The sequence below is a fragment of the Candoia aspera genome, chromosome 4, assembly GCF_035149785.1.
Source record: "Candoia aspera isolate rCanAsp1 chromosome 4, rCanAsp1.hap2, whole genome shotgun sequence".
NCBI classification, from domain to species: Eukaryota; Metazoa; Chordata; class Lepidosauria; order Squamata; family Boidae; genus Candoia; species Candoia aspera.
This window is the reverse complement of record NC_086156.1, coordinates 100,771,821-100,791,998: the sequence shown is the minus strand read 5'-3', so window position 1 is coordinate 100,791,998 and position 20,178 is coordinate 100,771,821. Positions and strand designations below refer to the sequence as shown.

Sequence of the window (20,178 nt, the reverse complement as noted above, 5' to 3'; positions counted from 1 at the left end):
TGCATCGCCCGGACCTCAGCTGCCTCCCGCCCTGCGGGAGCGGGGCTTCGTTGCCGGGCGCCGAAGGGTTGCGCCTCCTCGGTTCCTGGTTCTCCATGCCTGGCTGGGTCCCTCACAAGCGTGTTGGATAGGTACCAGGTGGAAAAAAATTTTTTGCGGTTCCCGTTTTTATGTCAGGGCCAGCCTCGCTTCGCAATAAGACACAGACTCACTTAATGGGTATTAAGGATTTCTGGTTTATTGGAATGATAGCTGACAGAACGAAAAACGGGAACGGGGTAGGTAGTGTGGGGATGCCCCTTTTATACCTTCCTGTATTGCCCCGGGCTTCCCCACCCCTCCGTGCCCCGATCCCACTTGATGGGGCCCTTGATGGCTGCGTGGGCGTTTTCCCTGGTGTCCTCTTTGTCTCCCTGCTGCGGTTGCGTTTTCCAGGGCACCAGGTGCTCCTTATCTTCACTCCTCTGACGTCTCTCTTTTCAGTTGTAGATGGGATTAGGGGTGTGGGTGTCTTAGGGTGCTTGTGTTAATCCCTGTTTTGATATCTTCTTCCCCTTTTCCCTAAATGCTCATGATCCACGTTGTGAGGCTCTTTGTGCCTTGCAACGAGGTCATGACAATAGATGGGCAGAAGGCGCAGTAATAAGGAGCAATCAGATCACCATTTCTAATCTCAGCCTTACATTTGGGCCCAGTTTACTCAACAGGCTTACTCAGTTAAACCTAGACACCCTCAGAAGTTGTTTCCTTGCCTTCAGGAAAGCCCTTGACTTAGTAGCTGAAAATGGCTGTTTTACAATAGAACAGTACAACCATACATTAAAAAATGCCTTGTTTGTTTGTTACATTTCCATGTGGTCATTCTTCCACTGAATTCAAGAAGTCTTCGTGCTTTGAGGTAGGTTAGGTTGAGAAATGTGACTGGTCTGCAGTTACCCAGTGAACCTTGTGACGGGATGGGAATTCAAACTTGGATCTTCCTGATCCCTATCCAACCCTATTCCTAATTCTGAGGCCGGAGTGGAAAAATCTCCCTTTGGATTCAAATGCAATGAAACTTCTGAACTTTGGTGACTTTCCAGACAACCATTAGTCCTTTGATCAGTCCTGAGATATGGAATTTATTTTGTCTGTCCTGTGCTTCTCCAGACTAGGAAGCTGATGAAGAGAACCTTGCACAATTAAAAATGAACAATCCCTAGATGGAATACTGATAGCAGCTGGTTTTGATGGAGGCAAGATTAACACCAAAGGAAGAACTTCTTTAACAGCTGTGGCCTTCCAAGAGGTCCCTGAGAAGTCATCTCAGCTCTTTGACATTTGCTTCTTTTAATGCAGTCACGGTGGATGGACTTCGAGGTCAGATTTTCTTTTATAATCATAAATGCTAAGTACCACCAGCAAAAGCCTGATATAAAATCATTATCTAGGTGTTCAGAGATTTATCTTCCCAGTAATGTATTTCGAGTAGCAGAACTCAAGATCCTTCCATGCAGAAATGCTTTCTGGATTACCAGAACTGTTTTCTGCAATTTTTTGAGGAAAAGGAGTTATGGCTAAAAAACCAAGAGTCAGAAATCCTTGTTGATCATCTGCTTATTACCCAGAGATTGGTTAGCTAATCCAGGTCTGCCTTCAGTTCATCCTAGATTTAAAACAGAGGTGAAAGTCTGTAATTGGCTTGCTTCCAAAACAAGAGTTCTACCTCTGGGCTTTGGCATTTAAAAAAATTATTTAGTTATGGATCTATGAGCTGCATCAAATACTACTTCAGGAAGCCCTATTTTTACTTGCAATGCTAAATTCAGATGTGTAAACTGGATGAGAATTTAACAGAGGGTTGTGGTGGAGTGAACAGAAGATATGAATTCTCACCCAGATGTTTGCCAACATCAGGACCAGCCCTACCCTTAAGGGAAGAAGAGGCAGCTGCCTCAAATGCAGCTGCTGGGAAGCAGTGAGAAAGGGATGGAGAATATGGCTTGGGTACCACATGGTCTGTCTGGCACCCCCTCAGCTAGGGAAAAAGGCTGTCCTATGGTTGTTTTGAAGTTTGGTTGATCTGCCAGTTCGATCAGATTCCAGATGTGTTGCCTCAAGCAGCCAAACACCCAGAGGGCCAGATCTGGGATCATTCCTATCTTTTTGGTGCCAGAGAGAAAGATTTATATTATCATTTTAACTTTCTATCATTCATTATACAACATTGGGGAGCGGGTGAGTTTAAAATAATATTTTATGAATTGTTCTGGGAGACTACAGTAGTAGAAGGGCAGTATATAAATTTTTTAAAGCAAAAAGCCTACAGCCATAGAGCTGGTATATTAATTTTGTACTTGCAATGGTCCTCTTGAGTCTTGGTGGATTTTTTTTTTTTTGCAGGATCTCCAAACACCCAGCAGAGTTTATGCACAGAATTGATCCATAGCCATGACTCTCCATGGAGCTGTTATAAGGAGTCTTAATTCTGAACTGAGTAGGGGACACGGCTGTCGTTGAAAAACTGTGTGTGTCTGCAGATCTGCAAAGATTTCTGTCTTGGAAGAAGGATGAGTAGGCTTTCTCTATATGGGGTGGGAGGAGGCACACTTTTGGTTATAAATGTGTGTGTGTGTGTGTGTGTGTGTGTTGCAGAGTTCCCTATGTATGTATGTATGTATGTATGTATGTGTATGTATATGGGTCTGTGTGCAAATAGACACATTCTTCTAAGTAAGGAACATGGCAGTGACATCATTGGAGTGGTAGTGAATTTTTGGCCCTGGGGGATGAAAGCTTCATGTGGCTTATTTTGTGCTTTCTCTCCAACCTTAGGGAGGCCTCCATGCAGCGTTGTTACTAGATTTTCCTGTCACTGTTGTAGAAGGAGACTTTCACGATGTCTGGAAGCCTTGATGTCCTACAGATGGAGGACGAAGATGTCCCCAAATTCCTTGCTGCAGGAGCCCATCTGGGGGGCACCAATCTAGATTTTCTATTTTGTTCACTAAACCTAACATAGGCTTATTCCACTGATTGAGGGCTGAATTTATTTCATTTGAAAAAAGGAGAAATTGCATCTCTAAGCATTCATGATCATGTTGGTAGCCTTCTTGTGGCATCAGGGGCCACAAATGTGAGTCTGTGGGCTGCAGGTGGCTTATTGTGTCTCCACACAAGAAGAGAGATTACTGGGAATCTCCACTGCTTTGGAGAAGAAAAGGCAAATGAAGAGAGCAGAAAGGGCTAAATCCCTTTCCTTCTTTCCAATATGTTCTTCCAATTCTCTTTGCCACCACTATTTATATGACAAATCAGGGCACCAGAGGGTGATGCTGTCAAAAAAGTCAAGATGAAGGCCATGACTTTGAGCCCAGAGCCCCACCCCTTTTTACACATGGTGCATACCACACACATAAAAATAGGGCAGGACTTCAATCATGCAGTTGTGGCCACCATCTTGCCTTTTTTGACCCCTCTTGAATACCTGTGTGGCAATTCCAACACAGTATGAATTGGGCCCTGCCCAGATTAGGCCCTTGTCTCAATGAAATAATTTCACTCCAGAGAAAACAAAGCTTGTTTGGAAAACCAGTGTTTTTCTTAAATTAATAATACTTATCAATATTCAAAAGGTGGGTTCTTTTGGCAATAAAAATACTCCCTCTCCTGTTTCACAGTTAGGGCTGTTGAAGGCCATTCAGAATGAAATGATAAGCACAGATCCCTTATTTTATCTGTTCTCCCAAACCCCCAGGATAGAGAGATTTGGAAGGGAGATCATATTCCTATTTTTCCACCTCAGATTCTCTCAAGTTTTACCCAGATTAAAGTTCCAAGTGTATTAACTCTTCTTAACAATAACAAATGAAGCTTAGAGTTTGTGGGGTTATGCCCATGTAATGCTGTTCCCCCCTCTTAAACTTCCTGAGTTTCATGGCATTTTAAGTCTTTGAGAAAACTACCCTATTGTAAGCCCAATGTCTCCCGAGGGTCTCAAGAATGCCCCGTAAACATACTGGGGGCTCCCTAGGGTATGATGAGGACATTCCTCTGCATTTCTGTTTCCAACCAAACATTCTAAGATGCATACAGTATTTGGAATACAGCTGTCTGCCTGATACAGCTTAGCTGCTCTGCCTATCATTTGGGTAAATTCCCTCCACCTAACATTTATGACTGAATATAACATTTTTGAATATATTTGATCTCCAGAACAGACAGCGTTGCTTTAGGAGACGCAGGGAGGCAATGTGAAGGTTCTAGTCCTCACATTTCTGGATGCCCCCACCTTCTTTTAGCGTTACGCTATACCATCAGGGGAGGCATGCCATATTCTGCAAATTAATAGCCCTCATTTCATTGTTTAAGCCTTTGGCAACCCAACCATATTGTGATCCTTGTTTTCCAAACACCCCAAGGCAAGTATTCCAGCCTGGTTCCCTGGTAGCCCACATGTTGCCTTTCCCACAATGGAAGCCATAGCAATCATTCAGCGATGGGAGGTTGTAGCTTCCTCAGTCAGACACTGAATTGTGAGCGATGGTCACACTCGGGCATTCAGGAGGACAAAACAGGTTGCCACAGAACTACATGGCTGTTTTGGGAGCCTGTGTTCCATCAACTGCAAAAAAGGAGGAGGAGAAGAAAGAAGAATAATGCAGATTAAGGAAGGAACTGGCAACCACGACCTCATTTGTTCCAGCTGCGTTTTCCAGGGTTAATCTTTCCTGCTGCCTGCCCAACCTGTGAAAATAATGTTCTCACTCATCTGGCAGGGTTGCTTTAATCTGGATTCCCCCACAACAGGAGGGTGGACTCAGTGGCCTAAGTTGCTCCCTTTAATTTGTAGGTGTATGATTTCCAAGACAAAGAGGACCCAAATTACATGAAATGCATTTTAGCTTCCACCCCTCTCCTGTGCCCCCCTCTCCCATTTCATGGGTTTTTTATCCATTGCAAAAGTGTGGATGTGTGTATGTGCAACGGTGACATTCGGTATCAGGCAGATTTTGAGAATATTTTTCAGATGATGCTTGGGTCTTTTATTTATTTCAGTGACCACAAAACAGCCCAGCTGTAGTTCTTTGTGGCGAGCCCCCCCCACCAAAAAAACCCTCAAGCCAATTGTTATGACCTCTGAAGAAGCAGGAAGAAGGACTGATTTGTGTCTTGCTCAGAAAAGGGGCCAGGACGGTGTGTGGCTTTGAGGGCGTGAGTTTCACCTTTGCATGAGCTCACAACATCCAGCAGTCATGGAATAAGAGAACTGGAGAGGATCCGAGGCATCACCTACGCTAACCTCCTGCACAAAGCAGGAGTTGCTTCCTGACAATGGTTCGGCCCTTTCACTATCCTTGCTCTGGCTTGAGCAAGAAAGGAAAACTGACTAACTTTGGGCAGTTTCACCCCAGCTCTTGCACTCGGTCCAAAGAGAGGCCTTCCCCTAGCTCCTGCAAGCCTGGTAGGAAAGCTTCAGCAAGCCCAAAGCATCACAGGTTTCTAGTCCAGGAAAAATGGGAGGTCCATCCATCCTGGGAGAAGGGAAGGGGGATTGGGTTTTTTTTCTTGTCTTTACAATTGTGAAAAAGTTTAGGGTTTGTTTCCTTCCTAGCTGTGCTTGACCCCATGAGGGTGTCCACATATGGACACATATAGCCTTCTTGCAGCCTCTCCTTTCATGCCATGCCCAGCCTCCTGTCCCTCTGCCATTTCCCTGCTTTTGGACATTTTCATGAGGCTGATTTAAAAAGAAAACAAAAAAGGGGTACATTAAAGAAAATACACAAAAATCCCCAAATGGTTCATAATTTCCCCTGTTCAGCAGCCTGAGGGTAGTGATCAACGACTGGAGGAATGGAGATGTGCCTGCCACATGCACTAGCCATGCATTTGCCTACAATGAAATGAAGTGCAGAAGGCAGATGACTGCCCACCCCATTTGCGCCAACAGAGGTTGGAGAACACTGCTTTTGATGGGTGGAGTAGTCTTCCTGGTGGGCTCAGGGTGGATAGAGAATGATACCATGCTACAATGGTCCTTCCTTGCACCTAGGCAAGCAGGACATGTGGATAAGTCCTGTGTCTGGTTGCTGCTGGTCTCACAAAGGCTTCTGAAATCTGGCAGGTTTAGCTTTTGGTGGGCCAGAGGGAATCAAAGCATTCTACACTACAAGGCCCACAATTTATTTCCCAGTTGTTCTCACATTCAGGCTGGGATAAAACATTTTACTCCCCCAGTTAAAGGACAAGATAGGCTTCCCCCTTCTCAGTTGCATTTATAAGCCAACTGGATTGTCTGTTGAAGGTGACAATGTTGATGGTGACACCGTGACATCTGAGAGCAGCAGTCCAGCTTATGGGGTTCAGGGCAGGCTGTGCTACACACCCCATAGTGTTATAGCCCTGGGCTTAGAGCTACAAGATGTGGACTGCAAACATGTGGATGACCACTAGGTGGTAGTAAAGTGTCGAGAGTTTCTGCATCTCTTTTCTAACATCTGGATATTTGCAGCCCAAGTACGGTAGCCGTATCTATGAAAGCTGGAAGGAACTCAGGTTTAGGTCTCACTCAGCCATGAAACTCCCTAGCTTATCTTGCATTAGTCCCTACACTCAACCAAACCCAACTCATAGGGGACTTGAGAAGGTAAAAAGGAAAAGATCTTCTAGTTTGAGCAACTTTAGGAAAACTAAAAAAAAGAAGACAGACTGAAACTAAATAAATGGAATGGGAGTGTAGCAGAAGAGCTCATAACATGGGATTCCTGGGTCGCATACCATGTAGCCTGTAGGAGGCTCCTTTGCAACGTTTAGTGGGGCGCCGTGGGTCTCGGTTGCCCCGAAGGCTTCGGTGTAAAAGGGGCTGGAGAGGTCTCGAGTTGTCACTCATGCTCCGGAAAATTTGAGAAGGGAGGTTCTGACTGAGAAGACGAAGGGAGTGAATCTGGAGAACAGAGGGATGGGAAACAAGCGCTCAGGAACGGTACAGGACACCAGGACGGCAATGGGGTCAGGAAGGCAGGCTTTGGGGGATGACAAAAGGAGGTTAAAGAGGATTTGTCCAGCCTTGAGGGGCCCCAGGGACCTACCTGAACAGAGGTAATATTGACAGGGCGGTCAATGAGGATCCAGGTGGCTGTTTCGTAGCATGGAGGGGTTGACATGGATCCTTGGTAAGTGACAAAACCAAACGTCTCTGGAAAAAGATCTTCAAGGCTCAGATCATGTAGAAGATAAGCATCATCTGTTGGAATTGGGGAAGAACCCCAAAGGTTAGATACTTTTAGTTACCAGTTGTGATCTTTCTGATACTTCCAAGAAACCAGTAAATAACACATCAAAAGTAGCAAGCCTTCTCTACCATTGAGCCACAGAATCATGTATTCGAAGATTTCATGCTGTCATATTCAACGGTCCTATCCTCCATAGATCTTTTGCTGAAGCTAAACAAGTACTGGACACAGCCAAGTCTTGCAACGATTCTAACATCTGTGTAACAAGAGGAACCCTTATGTTGTATTAATTCCCATCATACCGCTCAGTCCCCTCCAATCTTAAAAATTAAGTTTTCAACTCTCAGTCACCTTCGCAAACAGCTTCCTCACGTGATCTTTCAGACTTGCTCCACTTACTCTTATATGAGATCCGGGTAATAGTTTCTCTGTTTAACAGCCTGGTCAGGAAAGGGTTAGGATTTGGTCCAATCTGCAAATGGAAATCCATCCAAGGTATTGTGGCTTGCTGCCTAACTTCCCATCTCATCTTGCCCAGTCAAGGCCCACCTGATGCCCCCTAGCAGCCATAGCAAGGCACTTACATTGGCAAAGATTGAAATGACAGCCAAACCATTGGGATTGCGTGAAGCTTCTGAAATATTGGGGTAGAGTTCTTGATTGTAGTGGATCAGCTGCACCTAAGGGCAAGGAAAGAGGAAAAAGTGATTATTTCCAGTTCAGTTTTACTTAGTTTCTCATTTCTGAAGATCTGCCAAGTTCAATTCATTAAGCTTCATCCCAAAATTTGTGTGTCTTTTTAGTGCACATTTCTTGAAATGTGCATTTTTGTTTACAATTTTGCTTAATATAGTTATTGCAAACAATTCTTCCTAATATGGTGCATTTTTGTACTATCATGGCCTGGTCTTAAAAACCCTCATTGGATGAAGACAAGGACCACGAGGAAGCAGACCATTTGCAGCTATGCCCAACAAAGATGCTGAACTGATTTGTGGTACTGCTTACAAAAAAATGTGAAATTAGAAAAGTTTGCATTCCAATGCAAGCTAAACTAATTTTCACTTCATCCCCGGTATACCCACACTGGCTCTATTTGCATAACCCATTTAAATGACAGGCTAATGGGGAGCTGAACACCACAATGCAGTCAACTGTGGAGCTATGGGAGATTAATTTTAGCCCCACAAAGCCCTGAGATTGTTTCAGACTAAACTAACTCTTCCTTGTCAGCTGAGTCATGCAAACAGAAAAGAGAGGGCTAACAGAGGGTTAGCTATCCTCTCTTCTTGCTCCCAACAGAGAGGCAAAGTCCTAGAGTGGTCATGTAAAAAAATGGGACTTTTCTAGGATTCTCTCTCTCTCTCCAGGACTTCACTCAATATGCCATAGCTGCCATCTTGCAGATTTTGACCACCCTCCCCCTCCCCATCAACACCCCTGTTGAAACCTTAAGTAAATCTGCAGAGGACACCTTCATTGCTTTCACTGGTATAGTCTTGATTGAACAGGAGTTGTATTCACCTCAGCAGAAAAGCTGTCACCATCTATCCGGTGCTCTGAGCCAAACCCGTCTTCACTGCCAAAATGCAGCCGTATCTCTTGGAGCCGGTGACTGTAAGGCAGAGGCCCACCTGAAACATTAACCAGTTGTAGCGGATCTGGACGAAAAGAGACGTGCCGGCCTGTGTTGTACATGGTTCCACTAATCTGCAGGAGGAGACAACAGTGACAATAGTGGCTGTTTCCATACCATGTCCAGGTCTGACTCTGGCTGCATGGTGTCCAGATACTCTGCTCCTCCCAGGATCCTCTGCAGCTGCAGTCCAAGCACTTTCTCCAAAATGTTTCCTAAAAAGGGAAGTTCGATGATCGGAGAGGAGTTAGGGCTGGATAAAAGGGGCAGAGCAAGGAAGCAGGTATCACCCTCTTCCTCAGGGGCATTAATCACCTCCCACATCCAACTGTTTACCCCACCTCTAATGGTCCGAAGAAGCTAGGTGGAGCAACAATCCAATCTGCAGGTGGTCAGACTCCAGCATCAGTCTACAAAGCTGAAAAGAATTCCAGATCAACCAGAAGACCATGCCTTACTGCCTTCTATCAAGGCGGAATGAATATGAGCTGATTTTGCCAGTGAAATGTTTAGCAAAGTTGTCATAGCACTCCCAAAGAACTCCTTCAGTTTCATTCTGCCCCTGAAGGGTACAGGTTACCTTAAAGAGGGCCAGTCTAAGCCAATCCACTTTGCCACTCTGATCACAACATGTAGCCCTGAACATAAGCTTGTAGCCATGCTTGATTCCACTTGTTCCTTGTCCTCTGCCACCTGTGCTCCAGCCATCATTTCTGCTGCTTCATCTCCCAGAGCTCCTTGATAACCGTGGAGCCCTGCCAGGCTGTGGATTGGAAGAGGCCACTTAGATATAATCTGGTCCACACCCTCATCTCCTCCATATTCCAGAGATTAATGAGGGATATGGCAGAACTGCTCCACATAGTGCGGGTGGCAGGGGAGGGGGGGATCAAATGCCTGCTGGAGACTGAGTGGATCCGTAATAATAATAATAATTATTACTACTGATGATGACGTCACCTATTAAAAATCACTTCTTTCCACATGACCAAAGGCTAGCTCTCCCTGCACCCTGTTTGCAATCTGTTTCACGCTCTACGGTCAGCAGGGCACTGTAGCACTTTCTCTACAGATCAACTTCCTTCTATAACGTTTGTGTCCTGATGGCTGAAATTTGGCTGGTTACAGATCACAAACTGGGTATCTATGATTATTTTGCTGCTAAGTAAGCCCAGTTTATAGTTTACCATGACCTCTGAACAGACCCAATGCCTCTTGAGATGTGACCCCCCAAAACTGACAGCATTCTGGTGAGGGCAGAAAAGATGTACCTTTATTTCCCTGACCAGGCAGGTGGAAGGCAAAGAAAACCTGGATAACTGGACTTATGAAACTCTTTAAACCTTAAACTTGGTTCAACAAAATGCAGTTCCTGTATTACATAATACACTATAGGTAGTCTTTGCTTAACAACCACTCGTTCAGTGATGGTTCGGACTTACAATGGTGCTGAAAAAACTATCTTGCAACCTATCCTCGCACTTATGACTGTCAGAGTGTTCCTGCAGTCACATGATCACAATTCAGGCACTTGGCAACCAGTTCACATTTACGACTGTTGCAGTGTCTCATGGTCAGATGATCCCCATTTTCAACCTTCCCATCCAGCTTCTAGCAAGCAAAATCAATGGGGAACAGCGAGATTCGCTTAATGACCATGTGGTTGCTTAACAACTGTGGTGATCCACTTAATAACTGCCACAAAAAAGGAGTGTGCTTAATGACTGCTTCACTTAGCAATCAAAATGCTGGTCCCAATTGTGGTTGTTAAGCAAGGACTACCTGTATACCAAAGGTGTTGCACTAGGAGAGGGGAAACTTAAGTTCTCGTTCCCCCTCAGCTATTCAAGGCCCCTAGGAGACTTTGGACCAGTCCCAATCTCTCAGCCTAACCTGCCTTACAGGGTTGTAGCTGTGGGGAAAAATAAAAGGAGGGAGTGTTACATACACCACCTTCAGCTCCTGAATGAATGGCAGGATATAAATCTAATCAGTTAATCAAGTCAATAAATCAACTAACAGGGATGGCCGAAATTCACTTAATCTACTAAAGACAATGGCTAGGTTTCCCACAACCCACAGAACCATGATTACCCAATCCCATTTCACCTAGGTGTTGTTGAAACCAGCCCCTGCATAATTAAAAGTGAGACTGTACAGGAACTGGTTTGAAGAAGAGGCAGAGATATGACTTTGATCTTGACTGCAAATGCTGTGGCAGAGAAGGTCCATGGCAGAGAAGGTCCATCCTTTCATAAACATTCAGGCACCAAGGCTTGCAGGCAAGGATGTGAGCGGCTGCCTGTTCTTGAGAGTTCTGAATTTTATTTTTATGAAAAAAGGAGGAATCATGCTACCCAAAATTGATCTGGGAGACTGCTGACAGCCCATGGGATCATGGGTGGCAAAGAGGTCAAGATGGCCCCTGGATCAGAGTATGATTGCTGTGTACCTTTCTTCTAGTATGCTTCAACCTGTATATTAGATATGTTTACATTTCCCCCTTATTGCAGGAATGCCATCATCTTCCCATGCCCTACTTCCAAAGGAATGAACCTTGGGTCAATCAAAACATCTTTAGGAATTCTGAGCCACATGGAGGACAAAGAAGGAGTCGATATTCCCAGAACCTTAGTACATTCACCTTTGCTCACAGCTTTGGGGATTTGGCTGATGAGAGTGAAACAAAAGGGTGATCTCAGATTCTGTCATCAAGTAATATGACAAAATCTGGAACGAATCCAAATGTTTTAAATGCTGGGTGAAGTTACTTGCACTTAGGTGCTACTGAAATTGGCCATTAGTGCAACTCATTTTGTTTTATGATAATGGCAGCACGCCTGATCACAGATGCTTGCTACGATAGCCTTCCCCAACCATGAGCCCTCCAGATGGGTTGGAGGGGCAATGCCCGAATTCTACCTCCAGCAGAGAGCCTCAGTTGAGGAAGGCTGAACTTCCCTTCAACCTCAGAGACCAGCATGTGCACCCAGACGCACCTTCTTTCCACCAATGCTGAGTCGAAGTGGAGGGAGGAAGGGGTCAAATATCATTTGGCTGGTGTTGACATCCACTGGAGACTGGCGTTTGCCAATGGCACAGAGGCTCCACGCTGAATTCACAAGACCCCAGAATGGAGGACCTAAAAGAGAGCAATAAAAAAACAAACATATTCCTCCAGCCAAGGAAATATTTTTATCCCTGGCTCTCCAGGGTGCAATTACAGACAAGGGAGAGTGTCAGCATCAGGGGAGCCATTCAGCAAATGTACCTCAGTGTGTGTGCATGTGTGTGTGCATTTGTTTGAAAACAGCCTCCAATGTGTGTGGGCGGGTTAAGGAAGATTACAAGCACTTCAGTGTGTTTCTTTCTCATCTGGTTGCATCTGTGCACATAGCTACTATAAAGAAGCATAGTATAGAGGAGAAGGTGGATGGAACTGCAAATCAATGTAGGATTAAATCTGATGCCTTGGGGGAGAGCAAAGGGACAGTGATGCTGGCCACAGCTTTCCATGAAGCACCTCCTGTGTTTGCAAGCATAAAATCAGCAGGGCAAACATGTGTCTCTAATTCCCAGGGCCATTCCTGAGTTACCTTATGGGATATTACTGAATAGGCATGATATGTGTTCTTGGGTTGCCTCAGTCAGTCTGAATTGGATGCCCTCCAGATGTGCTGACTACAGTGCTCATCATCCCCAGGCCAGGGATCATAGGAGTCATAATCCCCCAGGATGGGCAAGATTGTGTTGTTTTGGTAGAATGCAAATTGTCATCAGGTGGTGCATTAGAATCAATACACACATACTGTACACACATAAGGAAGTGTGTGCATGCACAGATATAGAGGTTTTTAGTATCCTCCCTCTCTCTTGATGCATTTTTAATAATGTGGGGAGAAAATGTGTATGCATGCCATTTAGTCAAACAATATTTCTAGGCCGTCTTTCCCGGGCATATCTCCTTTTTGTATGCGCGCTTGCAGGCTTGATTCATCCCCCAGTCCCTCAATGGCTCTGGCATATTTTTGTATCCTCATCTATATGTGTACACTTAATTGTTCTTTTTTTTTTCTTTTCCAATCAGGGCTTTGCTTGTTCTTCCTTTTGCCACCTTCCCCAGGCAGGCTAAATGGGTGGGGAGGTGGAAGAACAGAACCCCGTGGCTTTCTACCCCACAGCCACAAGCCTACCCCATCAGCCCAGCCACCCACCCACCCATCCACTGTGACTGTGTTTCTCTTCACCTCCTGTTCGCTGCATTGCTGGAGCAAGCAAGGGAGATATTAAATATTAATGCAGCCTCTTGCAGTTGCCAAGCTGAGCCCAGCCCCCACCTTAGCTCCGCACTGTGTACAGCTGCGGCACAGTAGCGCTCTCCCCCAGCAGCGTCCCCTCCCTTGCAGGAAGACCACGGCAACATTTCTCTTCCCCGTCCTCGGCACCACCACCCTTGGGACTCTGCGCGGCATCCCCAGCCTTCGATATGGAGTGGGGTCACCTGTGAGACATCTGTTCTCATCTGGTCCTCCGCTCTAATGGGCTGCCCAGAAGGGGTGCCAAAATTCTGCGCTGAGGAGACCCCAGTCCTGAGCTCAGAATAAATTATGCAGATTGACTTCCATTTGCATGCATCTGCTAGACCTGCCTCAGCTGAAACGGGGAGTTGGTTTCCTCCACCACCATGTTTGGAAGTTTGGAAGAAGCCAGGAGCCTGGGAAGGGAAGGAGAAAGGGAGGAGGTCTGATCCTGGCTGGGAAGGCAGATGGAAGGAGACATAAAGAACATATGGTGGGGAAACTGGGATGAGAGGGAGAAACCCATCAATGTTTCCAAACAGAAGGGTAAGGGAGCAAGCCAATATTCCGTCCCTGATCAAAGGAAATCTTCACTCACGCCCAGGGGCCTCTGTGGGGAAGGGGTCCAAAAAGTCAATCTTGTGGCCACCACCATGTGATCAACGTTTTGCTCCTTTTTTATGTGTGTGGCAAATGCAGCATAATATAAAAGGGATGGAAGCTTTGAGTGCATGATCATGGCCACCATCTTGACACCCCTGCCTGCACCCCATACCCACTCCTTTTTCCCAACTATTATCAGACACCTTGGACACACTGTTTTATATCACCTGATGAGAGGTAGGCTTGCCTTCCATTTAAACAAAAGATGTGTGTTTTGACTTTTATAAAAGACCAATGTACAAGTCTGCATTTGTTCTGACTGAGGTATGGAAAACAGCAAGCTTTGAAAATCAGGCTTAAGAATGTCACCACGGGAGCAAAAAATGCTCTGCTTAACCAAAAATATGGTCTAGCAATCCACTTCTTTTATCTGCCTAGTTGTCTGTTTCACTCTCTCACCATTCATTTGGTCATTTTCTATATACTTCAACTTTGAACTGTCTGCAAATACCGAATTGCCTGCCAGGCCAGATGATTTCCATCTTTCCATACAGCCTCCTTCATGACAATTCCCCATCCACTTTTTTTGAGGTATGCTCAGCCAGATCAGGGTAAGGGGCCATTTCTGGCAGTGGTGCTAAAGGCTTGCAGGCCAGTGTGATAGGCCTCGTTGTGGCCCACAGCATCAGCAATCAGATGAATGCCTCTTATCATCATGGAGGCATCACCCAGTTTGGGCATAAATAGAACCGTTTCCCATAAACTGCTGAAGTAAAAATACATATTTTGCTATACAAACTGTCTTCTTGGTCCTTCTCATCTTTTGGAATGTCAAGCAAAGCTAAAGTTTCCTTTGAGTCAAGGGCGACTTCTAGTGACTTCATGGGAACCTCCATATCAATTTCTTGGCAATGATATGGAGGTGGTTGGCCATTGCCTTTTCCTGGAAGCTTTTCTTGACTTTCCAGTCTCATCAACACCCTTAGAATTTCCTAATGGCCTCCTATCCAAATACTAACCAGGTCCAACTTAGCTAAGCTTTTTGAAGTCAGCCAAGTTTGGCTTGGTGCTGCCCCCTAGCTAAGCTTTAAGAATGTAAGAAGCTACTTTAAATCAGATTGGGTCATTTGTCCCCAAACCAAGCAACGTCCAAGCATGTTGGTCTACATTTCCCAGAATTTCCATGCTGTCATGGAATCTTGGAAAGGATTGTCCAGCACATCTGGATGGCACCATGTTGGGAAAGGTGGCGTAACAGTAGAGTTTCCAGCATAAGTTTTCCCATCAATCACTGCCTGTACCTTTTAGCTGGTTTTCTGCATTCAAAGCGAGTGTTTTCTGCTGAACTATACCCCCTTCTAAAACCATCAGCCATGAGGAGAAACACTAACTCAGCCTTAGCTATTGATCTTTACAATATCCTGTGGCTGTAAACCATGGAGCATTGGTCAACAGGAAGTTGTGACCAAAATAAAGGCATGTATTAAACATGAAGGCAATTCACTGGCCCCAATACATTTCGATCACAAGAAAAGTCAAATCATGGCAAATGTCTTCCTCATGAAGAGGTCACAGACCTGGGAGGAACATCTTGGGTGAGAACATCAAAAAGACACCTAAAGAAGGAGAAGACAAGCCACTATCCATTCTTTGGAGTGTCCTCCACCACCACCATCCAGGCATGGAGAATTTTGTACCTGGCACAAAGCTTCCATGAAGTGTTTCCTTGTATGCCCACCAGTCCTCGTAGGTCTTTGCAGGAACAAATTGCACTAGAAAAGGAGGGAGGAGAGGAAGATGGAAGGAAAAATAGTATATTAGCAGAGGCAGCTGTGAGAGGACAGGAGCAAAGAAATGGCATATATATCTCTGTTTGCCACCCCTTGTGGTAGAGACAATCTAAACTTCCTTTCCTTTCCTTTCCTTTCCATCCAGAACCAAAACTGAGAATGCTGAAATGTTAAGACAAGAGATACTCAGACGGGCAGGTTCCATCCTCAGCCACCGGAAACGTCCGAGATGAGAACAAATCAAAGCTGCTCCTCAACAGAAAGATACTCCACATGCTCAGAGACACTTTTGCCTCTAAATTGGTGTCCTTTCGTGTCATGTTCTGAGGCTGAGACGGAAAGGAACAGGCGGGATCTGAGCCTGGGGAACAATTCAAGCTGTGGCTAATCGGGTATCGGAAAAGATGCATAGACGGATGAAAGGGGAGAGCGACTAGAAAGAACGTGACAGGGACATTTCCTCCTCCAAACAATTGACTGATTTTATCTGTATTAAGTAGTGTCCATAAATAAGGGGATCTTTTAGGTGTGAGGGTGCAGACGCACACACATGCTCACAAATGTGAATGAAAAAGTCGCGCATCTACATACAGTAGATCGGGGCGGAGGTGAAAGAGAGGGTTACCCCTGACGGTGGCTCCGTTGGGGGTTGCTTCTTCCTTTTCTTCCAGAGAAATCCCTTTCCTTTTACATCAAGCGATTCAATCTCTCCCCACCCCCCCACCAACCCCCCCCCCCCATTCCAGGCTAATCTTTTCTCCCCTCTCCCCTCCCTCTCTTCTTTCTCTCGCTTACCAGCCATACAAGTTGCTCGCAGCAGCAGCAGCAGCGGTCCCAGCAGGCAAAGCCCCCTGCCTGGTCCGGTCCACATCCTGGTGGGGCAGGAGGGGGTCTTAAACCTGGAGCTGCCCCCTCCTCCGCATCCCGCGGGAAAGACCCCCGTCCGCAGCCTCCGGAGATGGAAGTCGAGCCTCCTCGCCGCCGGCCCCTACACCCCCCGAGAGAGAGCCCTCATCCTCGGGAGCCCCCTGCCCTTTCCATGCCCTCTCGCTCTCCCGCTCCCTAGGTCTCTTTCCCCGCCGCCTCCATCTTCCTCCTCCTCCCGCCCCTTCTCCTGGGGATACCACCTCACCCCCCCCCCGTCGCCCACGTCAATTAGATGCGGAAGATGCTCGGGTGGCGTCCGGGGAGGGGAAGGAGCTCCGGCCGTGCAGAGTTTGCGCGCGCGCGGGGGTTGGGGGTGGAAGATCTCGCCCCCCTCCGCCGCCTCGCCCCCCACCCGGCGCCTGAGCGGCGGGACTGCCCGCTACGCGGCTGGGGGCGCTGGCGCTCGGTCTGGACGGGAGTGGGGGGGGGAGGAGACGCTGCTGCCCGCGAGGCGTCCTTAACTTAACTTCTTTCGCGCTTTCTTTTCTTTTCGTTTCTTTCCTTCTTTCTTTCCCACCGCCTCTCCTTCCCTCCCTCCCCGCGGACTAGCCTCTTCCGAGCTGCCCCCTTCTTTCCCCGGCCTACCTTCTGCTTTCCCTCCCTCTGCTCTTCTGGCTTTTCTTTCTCCACCTGTCTTTCTGCCCCCCTCTTTCCTGCTTTCTTCCCCCTTTCTCACTCTTTCACCTCTCCTTCCACTTTCCCTTTCTCATCAGTCTCTCCTGCCTCTTCTCCGCCGTCCTCCTCAGTCCCTCTTCTTTCTCCCCCCTTCTCCTTATTTTGGGGGGGACCCTCCCTGTCTTATCTCAGATCTCTCCCCCCTTCCCTCTCTCCCCCCCCCGTTTTCCTCCCGGGCTCCTCTTCTCTTACTCCTCCCTCGCCTGTTTTTTTCTCTCTTCCTTCCCCTCTGCATCTCCCAGCCAAAGCCGCCTCCCCCCTCCTTCTCCCCACCCCACTTCTAAAACGCACGGATCTTCTCTCCTCTCTTTCCCTTCCTCTCGCCCAGGGGACCCGGAGAGATGCAACTGAGAGAGGGAGGGGGAGGAAGATCTTTTAAGGTGGATTGGAAGACGGGTGGATTCCCCGAAATCCGTGCTCTTAATGTACCTTGATGCAGTGAGATAACATCTCTCTTGCCCATTATGTCATTCCAGGGGCAGTCTGAGCAGTTCACCCAACAAAATGTCACCTTACTCCATTGTTGTAGAAAAGGAGTGGGAAAGGTTGGTGAGAAGCAGGCTGCATCCTTGAAGATGGCGTGCAGCCGATTCACAGGAACATAGACTGGAGGTCACCAACTGGAGAACTCTGGACCAAATTTGATCCCTGAGCAGTTTTGCTAGCACTCTCAGCCTCTTTTGACAATTTGGGAACAGTGGAAGGTCAGGGGTAAAAATGGAATCTCTAGCAAAGGACAAGTTGACTTCTCCAACTTGCTTGTCCACCGCTTCTCAAACCACCTGCAGTGTGAGCTTGAAGTCACCGATCAACTTGGAGAGAATACTTTTTCTACTTGGATGGGTCAGGGGTGTCCTGGGGGTGGGGTAGGGTTAAAAAGAAGTCAAGATGGCAGTTGCAACCATGGGATCAGATCCCTGTTTTTTTTTAATGTTACAACTGTGTGGAGAGGGCAAAACAACTTCTGAGGAAATAGACTGTATTAGGAAGATCTAGGTTGGAAGCAGAGGCAGACAAAAGTGGGAATGAGCAGGACAGGTTTCAGAAAGAGATAAACTTCTCCATGTTTGGGTTCTCCTTGTGCCCAAAAGCTTCAGCCAGTATAGAATGCACCTGCACGGGTTGTAAATGGTACTCGGCACATGTAATACCACTGCTTTGGGGCCTGCATTGGTTGCTGGTGTATTTCCAGGTGTGATTCAAGATGCTGGTGGTTACCTTTAAAGCCCTTCATGGCTTGGGACCAGGTTACCTGTGGGACCGTCTTCTCGCAGTTGTTTCTACCTGTCCAATCTGGTCCAGCAGGATAGGCATGTTCTGGGTCCCATCAACCAAGGAATGTTGGCTGGCGAGGACCAGGAGCCACTCCTTTTGTGCTGTGGCATCTGCCCTCTGAAACAACCTCCCTCCTAAGATTAGGATGGCCCTGGCCCTTTTGGCTTTTCAGAAGGCCTTGAAGACCTGGCTTTGTGCCTGGGCCTGGGCTGCTGAGTGTGTGGACAACCCCATTTCCTGGTTGTGCTGACACCAACAGATTGCAATATCTCTTGGCTGCTATTTGTATTTAATTTATTTTTATATTGTATTTAACTGTTTTAATTCTTTTTATGATTGTTCGCTGCCCAGAGTCACTGGTTTGAGATGGGCAGCTATACAAATTGAATGAATGAATGAATGAAACCTCAGCTCCCACTGCATCAGATCCCAAACTAGCATCTCCTTTCTAGAGTTCAGATGTTTTTGAGGAGGCCACATGATGGGGGAAGTGACAACCCATCTCTTTGCCTCTGCCCTAGGTAAACATTCAGATGCACATACCAAGGCATGATCAACACAAAGCCAGCTATGGGTTGTTATGCCCCAAAATGGACATTTGCTTAGGGATGTGTTCTGTCCTAATTCAATCAGATAAATCTTCTTTTATGTAGTTTTATAGTTGCCATACCTAATGTGGCTATAGTGTGAGTGCAAAAGAAATGTTATATTGTCATCCTCAAAATACAGCTAAGCAACAGCAAAGGGTGCTTTGAATTAACAGAATGAGAAATCAGGCGGTAAAATTATGAATCCTAGATCAGTCTATGTGCTTATTTATTTAGTTTGTATCCTCTCTTTCCTTTCCTCCATGGAAAGTGTATGGCTGCATGCACAGAGCATGCTAGGCTAAAATGTAGTTGGTTAGTTTGTGGCTCAATATTTGTTGTTCCTTTATGGTTAGTGGTTAATTTACAGTTCAGTGTGTTGTGTGAATCCACACAATTGTGTTAATTCAGGAAAATATGGTTCAGGTATCTGCAATTTGTTTGTCTGTTTGACTTAGCTCATCCAGGTGTCCTGCTTGCTGTTGCTGAGGTCCTTCCTCATGGTGTAGATCCCGTCTCACTGCAAGACTCCTGCTGAGGCAGGCTGAAACCGATCCGAGGTGTCCTGAAACAAAAGTTGGGCTTACCCCAGCATCCTAAAAGAAGACCTCCCATGTGGTCATTCTAGGGCATCTGGAGGAAGAGTTTTTGGAAGGCATGATCTTTGTGACTCCAACTAGCCCAACCTCCTTGCAGCCAGGCATTGGGCTCTGCTCTTCCATAGCCATTTTGGCTGTACAGTAGCTGTGGGAGACACTGCTGTAGAATCTCTCCCAGCATCTTTCTGGAGTCAAGCGGCCTAGAAATTCAATGAACAAGCCAACAAAATCACTTGCAGTCTATTTCTTCTTTGGGGGAGTGGGAGACCTGGACACGGGAATATCATCTTCATGGAAGAGCAAATGCAGGTTTTCTGGAAGATTGATATTTCTGTTGATGAGCCAAGAAAACCTAAGATGTGTTTATTCCCTGAAAGATTCTGGAGGTCTAACAGGTTTAGGGGCCAGTTGTGTGGATTGTACCATCCAAAGACTTTGAAACAATCAGACGTCTGGGAAGAAAAACCATGATTGGTGATGGATTGTGAGTCCCTCAAGGTCTCTCCCTCCCTGCCCTTTTCAGTCCCCCCAGGGCAGGGCTTGAAAACACAGAATGTTTTAAAGGAAGTTTTAC

General features: G+C 46.4%; 1 protein-coding gene across 1 annotated transcript; it reads right to left on the bottom strand.

Moving 5' to 3' along the window:
- Window positions 1–3,557: 3,557 nt before the first annotated feature.
- Window positions 3,558–16,642, bottom strand: CA11 (carbonic anhydrase 11). The gene is made up of 9 exons (XM_063301239.1): window positions 16,337–16,642; window positions 15,449–15,523; window positions 11,850–11,992; window positions 8,739–8,924; window positions 7,799–7,894; window positions 7,614–7,686; window positions 7,071–7,225; window positions 6,760–6,925; window positions 3,558–4,603 (listed from the first exon to the last, which is right to left on the bottom strand). The coding sequence occupies exons 1-9, from the start codon at window positions 16,410–16,412 to the stop codon at window positions 4,569–4,571; spliced, it is 1,005 nt and encodes a 334-aa protein (XP_063157309.1). The 5' UTR covers window positions 16,413–16,642; the 3' UTR covers window positions 3,558–4,568.
- Window positions 16,643–20,178: the final 3,536 nt, after the last annotated feature.

Bases quoted from the DNA above. Each gene is read 5' to 3' on its own strand.
- CA11 (XM_063301239.1), bottom strand. From the start codon at position 16,412: ATGTGGACCGGACCAGGCAGGGGGCTTTGCCTGCTGGGACCGCTGCTG. The intron at 7,687-7,798 runs GTAAGTGCCTTG...TTCCATTTGCAG, and splicing joins TCATTTCAATCTTTGCCAAT to ATTGGACCAAATCCTAACCC. The intron at 7,226-7,613 runs GTAAGTGGAGCA...CAATTCCAACAG, and splicing joins TACCCGGATCTCATATAAGA to ATGATGCTTATCTTCTACAT.